Genomic DNA, 11,088 nt, shown 5'->3' on the forward strand with positions numbered 1-11,088 from the left:
GCCTCAAGTGATCCTCCTGCCTTGGCCTCCCAAAGTGCTGGGATTACAGGCGTAAGCCACAGTGCCCGGCGGCAATCTGTGTTTTAACACGCTCTCCAGATGCTTTTGATACATACTTAAGTGTGAGAACCACTGCAAAGAAGATGCTAATACGAGTTTGCTGAATTACCCTGATTTTTGAGTGGAATCTGAGGGAACCATGCCATGATGCACAGGACAGAATAAATAAAGCATTATGATGGCCAGGCATGGTGGCTCAAGCCTGTAATCCCAGCACTTTGGGAGGCCGAGACGGGCGGATCACGAGGTCAGGGGTTCGAGACCAGCCTGGCCAACATGGTGAAACCCCGTCTCTACTAAAAATACAAAAAAATTAGCCAGGGGTGGTGGTGGGTGTCTGTAATCCCAGGTACTCAGGAGGCTGAGGCAGGAGAATTGCTTGAACCTGGGAGGTGGAGATTGCAGTGAGCCAAGATCTCACCATTGCACTCCAGCCTAGGCGACAAGAGCGAGACTCCATCGGCATTATGTCTGTGGCATGCATTGTTATTGCTATTTTCTTATGCAGAAAAGCCATACGCACAGCCAGGCATGGTGGCTCATGCCTGTAACCCTAGCACTTTGGGAAGCTGAGGCAGGTGGATTGCTTGAGTCCATAAGTTTGAGACCAGCCTGGGCAACATGGCTAAACCCCGTCTCTACAGGCATCTCCATGACAACTCTGCGACATAGGTACTATTGGAGTTCCCCTTCTACAAATGAAGAAACTGAGGCTGGAGAGAATGCATACACTGGTATCTGTTGAGAGCTACTGTGAGCCTGGCGTTCTACACACACTGTCTCATCGGCTGAACATTCACGGCTGCACTATGAGGTCTTGCTACTGTGAGGCAGGCATCCCTCTTCCCATTTCACAGATGAGCACACTGAGGCTCTGTCCCAGTCATGCAGTCCCACAGCTTCTACTGAATGCCCGGCTGAAATGCAGCTACAGATAGAAGCTGGGCGCGGGGCAGGGGAGACGGGTGGGGGGGTTGTTTTTGGGCAGGGGTGTTATTTTATTTATTTATTTTAATTAATTTATTTATTTATTAATTTATTTATTTATTTTGAGACGGAGTCTCACTCTGTCGCCCAGGCTGGAGTGCAGTGGTGCGATCTTGGCTCACTGCAAGCTCCACCTCCCAGGTTCATGCCATTCTCCTGCCTCAGCCTCCCAAGTAGCTGGGACTACAGGTGCCCGCCACCAGGCCTGGCTAATTTTTTGGTATTTTTACTAGAGACGGGGTTTCACTGTGTTAGCCAGGATGGTCTCGATATCCTGACCTCGTGATCTGCCCACCTCAGCCTCCCAAAGTGCTGGGATTACAGGCGTGAGCCACCGTGCCTGGCTATTTATTTATTTTTGAGACAGAGTCTTGCTCTGTCACCCAGGCTGGAGTGCAGTGGTGTGATCTCGGCTCACAGCAACCTCCACCTCACAGGTTCAAATGATTCTCCTGCCTCAGCCTCCTGCCTCAGCCTCCTTAGTAGCTGAGACTACAGACGTGTACCACCATGCCCAGCTAATTTTTGTATTTTTAGTAGAGACGGGGTTTCGCCATGTTGACCAGGCTGGTCTCAAACTTCTGGCCTCATGTGATCAGCCCACCTTGGCCTCCCAAAGTGTTGGGATTATAGGCGTGAACCACTGCATCCAGCCAGGAGTGTTATCGACATAAATGGGAAGATGGGGGTGGCAGCCTCCTCATCAGGAGGAGGAAAAGGCAGGGAGCCAGGCTGGTTTTGTTTTTGCTGGGCCATCTGGGTGGAGGCACCCTGTGGATAGGGGCCGAGAGAGGAGGGGTCAGGGCAGAGCTGTGGGTCATCAGGGAGGCAGCCAGGTTCAAGTGACAGGTGTAGCCCTGGGGCCTGTGAGGTCACCGTGGGTGGGGACTGGGGGTTGAGAGAGCAGCCCCTGAATGGGAACCCAGTGTAGGATCCCAGAATTTTCTCCAAAAATGGAAAGGAAGAATTCCTCTTTCCCAGGGCTACAGGGGAAGGTATGAGAAAAGGGCGTGGGTCACAGCAGGCACCGATTTTTAGAAAGTTTTCTTTTACTTGCTCCTCCCCTTCTCTCGCTCCTGTTGAACTCACACTGCAGTCTTTGACCAAAGGAGCCAGTGTTGGGGGTCCTCCCTGAAGGGCCATGGAAGCAAAAAACCATGTCCCAGTGGCCTGGGATGTAGGGGCTCCTGCGCTGTAAGGGATGGTAGTGGCTGATGTCAGGATGGTGGAATGTTTTTGAGTATGTTCTCTTTCTCTCCATCTCCCTCTCAATTTTTCTCTCTTTCCCTTTTATCCTCCACCTGCTCTTGTTGCAAAAAGATTTCATGATAACTGAGTGCCAAGTACGTCCCACACATTATAGGGGATGCAAAGAGGAATGACACCCTTCCTGCTCTCAACTTTCTTTCATTCACTCAACAAACACTTAAATAGCACCTCCTGTGTGACAGGCATAGTTTCCCTTAAAACACACACTCATTCCTTCATTCGTTCATTCAATCAATCAATCACCACACACTCACTCACCCCTCACTGTGTACCAGACCTTGTGCTGAGGACAAAGGTGGATGGGACAAGGTGGAAAATCTGGGGTTCCCTTGTGGACTCCCCCCAGTCCTCCTTGACAAGGACGTCATTCTACATCTGCTAAACTCAAGCCATGGCTGTCCCTGCCTGTCCCCTCAGCTCAGGTGGTGGCTTTCCCACCTGCTCCCAGCCTGGTTCCCATGCTGACGGGGGTGGGGAGCAGGATGGCTGGCTTGTCATCACCCCGGGTGGCACTGACCTGGGCCTCGGGGAGATTGCCAGGGTCAGTGTGAACGGAACATACGAATTCCCAACACACCACATACCACAGCAGGCCAGTCTGTCTACACCAGCCAGCCAGGGCACAGCATGTGCTTGTGGTTTTGCACTCAGCCATCACCAGCTGGTTGGAGCAGTTTGGGATCAGATACTCTCCTGCTGACCAGCTGGGGTGGAGTGGTTCAGCTGCCCGGGGGAAACGTCTCCCAGGCCAGGCCAGAAGCAGCAGGCAGCCTCGAAGGGAGTGAGAGAGGCAATGACCTTGGGCTGCTTCTGACAGGCTCTGTGACCTTGGCCTAGCCACTGACCTCTCCTGGGCCTCAGCTTCCTTCTCTGTAAAATGGGAATCACGTCGACCTGCTTCCTGGGTGGTTGCAAGGTTTGGAGGGCCCGGCATGTGGTAACTGCTCAGTATGGGATGGCTACTAATAATAACAATAAATGAAGCAGCAGACAGCTCAGCCCAGGGGGCAGTTCCCGGCCAGGAGATGCCCCAGTGGCTCTGGTGCCTTTCTGCTCAGGTGCCTCCATTTATGATACACCTACCTGGCCGAACCAAAACTTAACCAAGGCTCTTGTTTCTCTGCCAAAGCCTGGAGGCTCATTCTCTCGGTTCTGTGTGCTGTTGTTTTCCTTCGTTCTCTCAAAGCCTCAGTGATAAGCCAGGCCTTCCAACTGCCTGGGCACTGTGGTCAGAGGATGGGGACAGGAGAGGGACACGCCATGTGTCTGGTCCACCAAGAAGATGAATAAGGGGCTCAAAAGACAATGGAGGCCGAGGGGCACACAGCAGGTGGACCGAGGGGCTAGGTCCGCCTCAGCCCTCTCTGTCCCATGTGGCTTCCTCAAGAGGGGAAGGGAGAAGGGCACAAACGGGTGGGTCTGGCACCTTTATAGCCACTCTCTCTGCTAGATGGGGAAACTGAGGCTCAGAGAGGTAAGGGCCAGCTGGGAACTGGGCCACTGGGATTTGATTCTAAGATGAGTGTGCTTCCTCTGGCTGTGTTCCAGATGTTCTCAGCTCCTAAACAAGGAACTTTCATAAACATCTGGGGGTTCACACCAGGTGTGTGCGTGCCCTCAAGCGTGTGACCCACATGTGTTATCATAAGACCATCCAGAGCTGAATCTTCTTGTAACTTCCAATACCCTCCAACAGTCAGCACTGGGAACTTGAGCCCCAGACAGTGACATCATTCCTCCAACTCCAGCATCCGCCATCTCCTGACCAACCACCCCCATGAGGGTGGCATTCAGTGTCTGCCACTCTCACACACAGAGGCTCATGCAGTCCTCGCTGCTGTCAAAGGAAAATAAATCTCGGGACCCCAAACTCACTAAGCCAAAGGGAAAGTCAAGCTAGGAACTGGGTCATGCAAATCTGCCTCCCATTTTCTTTCTTTCTTTCCTTCTTTCCTTCCTTTACTTTTTTTTTTTTTTTTCTTTTGACGAGGTCTTGCACTGTCGCCCAGGCTGGAGTACCGTGGCATGATCTTGGCTCACTGCAGCCTCCGCCTCCCAGGTTCAAGCAATTCTCCTGCCTCAGCCTCCCGAGTAGCTGGGATTACAGGCATGCACCACCACGCCTGGCTAAGTTTTTGTATTTTTAGTAGAGATGGGGTTTCACCATGTTGGCTAGGCTGGTCTTGAACTGCTAACCTCAAGTGATCCGCCCACTTCAGCCTCCCAAAGTGTTGGGATTACAGGAATGAGCTACCACGCCTGGCACCATTGTTTCTTTCTTTCTTTTTTTTTTTTTGAGGCAGAGTCTCGCTCTGTCGCCTAGGCTGGAGGGCAGTGGTGCCGTCTCTGCTCACTGCAACCTCCGCCTCCCAGGTTCAAGAGATTCTCTTGCCTCACCCTCGCGAGTAGCTGGGACTACAGGCGCATGCCACCATGCTCAGCTAATTTTTGTATTTTTAGTAGAGACAGGGTTTCACCATGTTGGCCAGGATGGTCTCCATCCCTTGACCTCATGATCTGCCCACCTCAGCCTCCTAAAGTGTTGGGATTACAGGCGTGAGCCACCATGCCCAGCCCCATTTTGTTTCTAAATAAGATAGCTACAAAGATTAAAAAAAAAAAAAAGAAGCTACATATCTCCCTCACAATTTGCCGACAAGGAAATTCCTTGTGAGCCCTAAGATCTTTCCCGTGAACCAGTTCTGTTGAATTTCACCATGACAATGTAAGTTAATAGCTTATCTTCACAGGCATGGAACAAAGGACAGAAATCAAAGTTATCCCTCTGCTTACCTGCAACAAATGCATATCTGATTTCTTCCCTTGCTCTATGTTTATCATTTGTGACAATATAGATTCACTGAGCTCAAGGCATAAGTGACTATTCCTCTCCCCACCTCACACGGAAAATGTATTCAGTGAAAGCTGATCAAAGTCTCAATGCAACCACTTACCTCTTATCTACCCATCTTTTTTTTCTTTCTTCCTCTTTGCCCCAATACCCACTTTTTTTTTTTTTTTTTTTTTTTGAGGCGGAGTTTCACTCTTGTTGCCCAGGGTGGAGTGCAATGGTGCAATCTCGGCTCACTGCAACCTCCGCCTCCTGGGTTCAAGTGATTCTCTTGCCTCAGCTTCCTGAGTAGCTGGGATTACAAGCGTCTGCCACCACGCCCGGCTAATTTTTGTATTTTTAGTAGAGATGGGGTTTCACCATGTTGTCCGGGCTGGTTTCAAACTCCTGACCTCAGGTGATCCACCCTCCTTGGTCTCCTAAAGTGCTGGGATTACAGGCGAGAGCCACCACATCCGGCCCAATTCCCACTCTTTTCCCTTTAAATATTGAAGTCCCAGACCCATTTAGGAAAAAGCACGGACTACAGATTTTTCCTGTTTCTGTATTCTTTTTCTGGGCACGTCCTTAACCTTGGAAATAAACCTCTGAAAATGATTGACACTCACTTTAGTCATTTTCTTTGATTTGCATTGGAAAGGGGACCCCTCTGCCAGACACTTTGTGTGCATTATATAATTCAATCTTCGCCGTAACCCAGGAAGGGGTGTTAATTTTCCCATTTTACAGATGGGTAAACCGAGGCTCAGAGAGACAAACAGACTTGTCCAGGCTCCCCACTGTCATGCCAACTGGTCTATTCAGAAGGAAACCCGGCTGGGCGCGGTGGCTCAAGCCTGTAATCCCAGCACTTTGGGAGGCCGAGGCGGGTGGATCACGAGGTCAGGAGATCGAGACCATCCTGGCTAACACGGTGAAACACCGTCTCTACTGAAAATACAAAAAAATTAGCCAGGCATGGTGGCAGGCGCCTGTAGTCCCAGCTACTAGGGAGGCTGAGGCAGGAGAATTGCGTGAACCCGGGAGGTGGAGCTTGCGGTGAGCCAAGATCTTGCCACTGCACTCCAGCCTGGGCTGGACAGAGCGAGACTCCGTTTAAAAAAAAAAAAAAGAAGAAGGAGACCCTGGGAAGAAGAAGAGAGACCATAGATGGCAGCTTCTGAATGCACACTGCCCTTTGCAGTTGGCACCTCCTGGACCCCCACCCCTTCTAGGCCTTTACCAAATCCTTTGGAAGTTGAATGAGCTCTGCCCACAGGGAGCAGTGCCCAGGGGAGTCCACTCCACAGCATTTGGAGGCAGGGTGTACTGCGAAGCAGGGTGGGTTTAGGGCCAGACAGTCCTGGCTTTGCCACCTTTAGCTTTTTTTTTTTTTGAGACAGAGTCTCACTCTGTTGCCCTTGCTGGAGTGCAGTGGTGCAATCTTGCCTCACTGCAACCTCCACCTCCCAGGTTCAAGCAACTCTTGTGCCTCAGCCTCCTGAGTAGTTGAGATTACAGGCATGTGCCACTACTCCCATCTAATTTTTTTTTTTTTTGAGACGGAGTCTCACTGTGTTGCCCAGGCTGGAGTTCAGTGGCACAATCTCGGTTCACTGCAGCGTCCACCTCCTGGGTTCAAGCGATTCTCCTGCCTCAGCCTCCCAAGTAGCTGGGACTATAGCTGCGTGCTACCACGCCCGGCTAATTTTTGTATTTTTAGTAGAGACGGCGTTTCACCATGTTGGCCAGGATGGTCTCGATCTCCTGACCTTTTGATCCGCCTGCCTCGGCCTCCCAAAGTGCTGGGATTACAGATGTGAGCCATTGCGCCCGGTCTAATTTTTTTGTATTTTTAGTAGAGACGGGGTTTCCCCATGTTGGCCAGGCTGGTCTCGAAATTCTGACCACAAGTGATTTGCCCATTTTGGCCTCTCAAAGTGCTGGGATTACAGGCATAAGCCACCGTGCCCAGCTTGCCACCTTTAATTTATGTGACCCTCGGTTAGGTGTTTTTGCCTCTTTTTTTTGAGACAGAGTCTTACTCTGTCACCCAGGCTGGAGTGCACTAGCCCAATCTTGGCTCACTGCAACCTCTGCCTCCTGGGTTCCTGACTTTGGGGACAGAGAGAATGGCTTGAGCAAAGTTATAGAGGTATGCATATGAGGGGCGGAGGTGAGGAGGGAGTGGCCCTCCCACCTGTGTGGTTCAGGAAGAGGCTGATGGCTGCTCAGGAGATGGGAGGGAGGCGCTGTCTGGGGCTATGTTAAGAACAGATAAGAAGTGACAGGAAGGTCTGGAACGGAGACCCATGGGGAGAATGGAGGGTCCTAGAGTCAGGCTTCCTGGGTTGAGTCCTGGCTCCCCTACTTATTAGCTGTGTGGCTTGAGGTGGGTTACTTAACTTCTTGGAGCCTCTGTTTCCTCTTCTGTAAAATGGGAATAACAACATTACCTGCCTCCCAAGGCCATTGAATGAGTTGAATGTAGGAAGTGTGATGTAAATATTAGCCATTGTTATGTGAGATGTTCAGGGGATAGAGTGACAGGCTCAATGTGTGGCTGAAGGAGGAGAAAAGAAGGATTTAGAGGCCCCTGTGAACTCCGGAGTCCCCATCCTTTCTGGGAGAAATGGGCAGTGCCTTCCTCTCTGCCCAACACTGACCAGCTGTCCACCCACCTCTCTAGGGCCAGAGGAAGCACTTGTGATCTTGATTACTACTCATGGACGCTGGGTAGAGGGCTAGCCTGGGCATGCTGGGAGAGGCCCTGGGCTAGCTTCAGCCCCTGTCATTTCCTCCACACCCATTCTCAGAGGAGTTGGGGGCACCTCAAATGATGTCAGGTGATTTTCTTTTTCCTTTTCTCCCCAACTTCTTGGTCTCCTGCCTCCACCATGTGGCCCTGGGAGACCATCCTGACATTTCCTGCTGTTCTCTGGCTGCTGGGGCTCAGGCAGTAAGTGACACTTGCAAAGAAATGTCCCCAGCACTCCTATGGGCACCATTCTAGGGCCACCGATGCCCAGACTGGGATGGGGAAGCCAGGGGCAACCACTCCTATTCCTGACAACAGCAATTGTTGCAGGATAATTTAGGAATCAGAGAGACCGAGGGGTTGAGGAGGATTTATTATTTAGATTCACTGGCTCAGTCAGGCTAACATTTAAAAAGACTGAGCCCTGAACAAAGAGTTAAGTTATCTTTTAAGCATTTCATGGGGCGGGGGTAGATCTGTGCGGGGGGAAGCATATTATAGAGGTAAGAAACAAAGACAGTTATTTAATTGAGACATGCATTATATTATTTTTTACTTTTTAAGGAAAAAAATTTTTACAGCTTGAATTTATCTGTCTAGTGACCTTGCAGCTGCACAGCTGGAGAAACAGGGTCTTTACAATGCCTGAAAAAAGAGGAGCAATAAGGCTCACTAGCCACAAAAAAACAGGCAGTTAATTTTTAAGGGACTCCACCTCTTTTTTTTTTTTCCCAGGGAAAATTGTTTTTTTTTTTTTAACATAGAACTGAGTTTTTACTTACACATTTTAAAATTTCTTTTAATTCCTGTTCTACAATAACAACAATGACCCTGCACACTCCCCGAGAGCATTCCTCAACTCTCTTGTTTAACCCAGACCCTGCCACAGAGCATGGCACACAGCATTTGTTGAATGAGTAAATAAAAACTACCAAGGATGGGCCCACCACTGTGCTAAGTACTCAGCCAACATCTGCACATTTTTTCACATTGAATTCCTATAACCAGCCCATGATGTGAGTATTATCCCCATTTCACAGATGAGGAAACTGAGGCTCAGTTGCCCAAGGCCTCCTTGCTAGCCAGCAGCGGGTCCAGGCTTCCTACCTCAGTCTCTGCCACGCCACAGAGCCCCGTTTCGCCATCCCCACCCACGCTATTACGCACCCACTGAGGGAGGCTTAGCTAAGAGATGTGAGGTAACAAACTGTGCTGTGAACCAGGAGGCCCAGGGGCTAACCTTACTTCCAGGGCACACTTGCTGTGTGACCTTGAGCAAGTCACAGACTCTCTGTAAGCTTCTGTTGCCTCGATGAAGACAGGGAGACGGATGGCCTGGTTTGCCCCATAATAATTTATCTGTGGTGTGTTCCTGGGGAATTTGCACTTGTACATGGCAAAGAACCCACAGCCATGAGACTGGCACTTCCCAGGGCTGCTGGGGTCTTCTCTCTCCAGCTACTCCCCTGGCAGTGGCTGCAGAGGCTGGAGCCTAGAGCCTGGGCCAAACACATGCTCCTGTGTCAGTAGAACTGGGTCATCCAGCATCTCCTGACCTGCCTCCAAAACCCCAGAAGGCCCCCCTCTTACCTGCAGATGTCAAGCTGAGTCAAGGTGCCCAGCACACACACGGCATGGGTTGGCTGCTCTGGGGCCACACGGATCAATGTCCCCTGGGCCATCGTCGGGCTAGCTCGTCCCTCTGGCTGTAGGAAGCCCCTGGGCTGGTTCCTTTATATCGCCCGGCAGAGGCCATGAGTCAGCACCTGCGGTCTGTGGCCCAGAGGCTCAACCCCTCCCCACTCAGGTCAGGGGTGTGGGCTCTCAAAATCTCCTCTGCCCTGGGGCTGCCCCTCGGACCTCTAGATGGGTGTCAATGCTGGTACCAGTGGCAGGGTGGCTCTGTCAGTTTCTTGGGAAGGATGGATGGCTCAGAAAGCCTGGGGTGGAGAGTGGGGCTGAGGGGTTGGGTCCTGGTCCTCATGCCCACAGTCCCATCCCTGCCTAGAGGCCCTGAACACCTTGATCTATCCAATCTCACCTATGTCAAACAGGCATATCAGAGAGGAGATGGTGGGAAAAGCGGGGAGATTTTAGGTAAGCAGTCACAGGCCAGGCTACACGTTCAAAGACCAACCAGGCTTGGGACAAGTCTCTCCACCTGGGCCACCCACATGACAGCTCACATTCTCTATGCCAGGCACGTTTTCCTGCACTTCACATAGAATAGCTCATTACGACAAACCTGTGAACTAGATCATACCATTATCCCCTTATTTCACCCTCACAGCAGCCCTCTGAGGTTGGTGCCATTATTATACCCATTTTACAGAGGAGAAAACGGAGGTGCAGTTCTTCCACAGCTCGAGAGTGGTAGGGCCAGAATTGGAACCAAAGGTGTCCAGTTCCAGAGTGTGAGATTCATTAGCTGCCTGTCTATATGACACGTGCTTTCCAGACTATATCACAGCTACATCTCGCTACAATACAAGGTATATATGGGCTTATTACTACAACCCATTTTACAGAAGGAAAATTGAGGCTCAGAGAGTAAAAGTGACTAGCTCTTGCCCAAGGTGCCAGAGCTAGAATGCGGCAGAGCTGGGAAGAGAAGATGAGCTTCCTGGCATGGAAGTTGATGTTCTCTGCATGCTCCAGGATACCTGCCTCTTGCCAGGGCCTCTGGGTGTCAGACCAGACAGTGCAGGTGTGGGCCACGCCTGCCAGGGGGATGCCCATGTGGCCTCAGAGCTGTGGTTGCACCTGGGCCATTGGTGCCAGGCTCTGCCTTTAATGAAGCAACTGGGGGGTGGTGGATGGGTCCCAACAAGGAGCACTCAAAGGGTGCATGCATGGGAGTCTGGCGTGAACATAGAGCGTTTCGTGGGTTGGATATCTTGTGTTTGTTTTTTGTTTGCTTGCTTTGGCTTTGAAGCAAAGAATTTGCCTCATTAATTCAGAGTCAGGCTGTGGGATCAAACAGGCTTTAGTTCAAATCCTGCCTCATCTCAACATCCCCATGGAGTGGGTCCTACCAGGATGCCCAAGTGTAGATGAGACCACAAAGACTTAGAGAGATTGAGTGAGACCCCCAAGGTCTCATAAGCCCTACAGTGGGGATCTGGATTCAGACCACCTTCTCTGGGCTCAAAACTTATCTTCTGTACCAGCAGATGATGATGTG

The 11,088-nt window shown here is 50.9% G+C and overlaps 1 protein-coding gene across 3 annotated transcripts in view; it reads right to left on the reverse strand.

Moving 5' to 3' along the window:
- Positions 1–9,625, reverse strand: part of PADI4 (peptidyl arginine deiminase 4) — a 55,456-nt gene extending 45,831 nt beyond the window's left edge. For 2 of the 3 annotated variants that reach the window (XM_016955012.3, XM_016955009.3), the window contains exon 1: positions 9,495–9,624. In XM_016955012.3, coding sequence (XP_016810501.2) covers positions 9,495–9,586 — 92 coding nt within the window. In that variant the 5' untranslated portion in view covers positions 9,587–9,624. Of the gene's footprint in view, positions 1–9,494 lie in introns of all 3 variants that reach the window. The other variant, XR_001718324.3, reaches the window with a different exon arrangement.
- Between the last annotated feature and the right edge of the window lie 1,463 nt (positions 9,626–11,088).

Source organism: Pan troglodytes, chromosome 1, assembly GCF_028858775.2.
Source record: "Pan troglodytes isolate AG18354 chromosome 1, NHGRI_mPanTro3-v2.0_pri, whole genome shotgun sequence".
NCBI lineage: Eukaryota > Metazoa > Chordata > Mammalia > Primates > Hominidae > Pan > Pan troglodytes.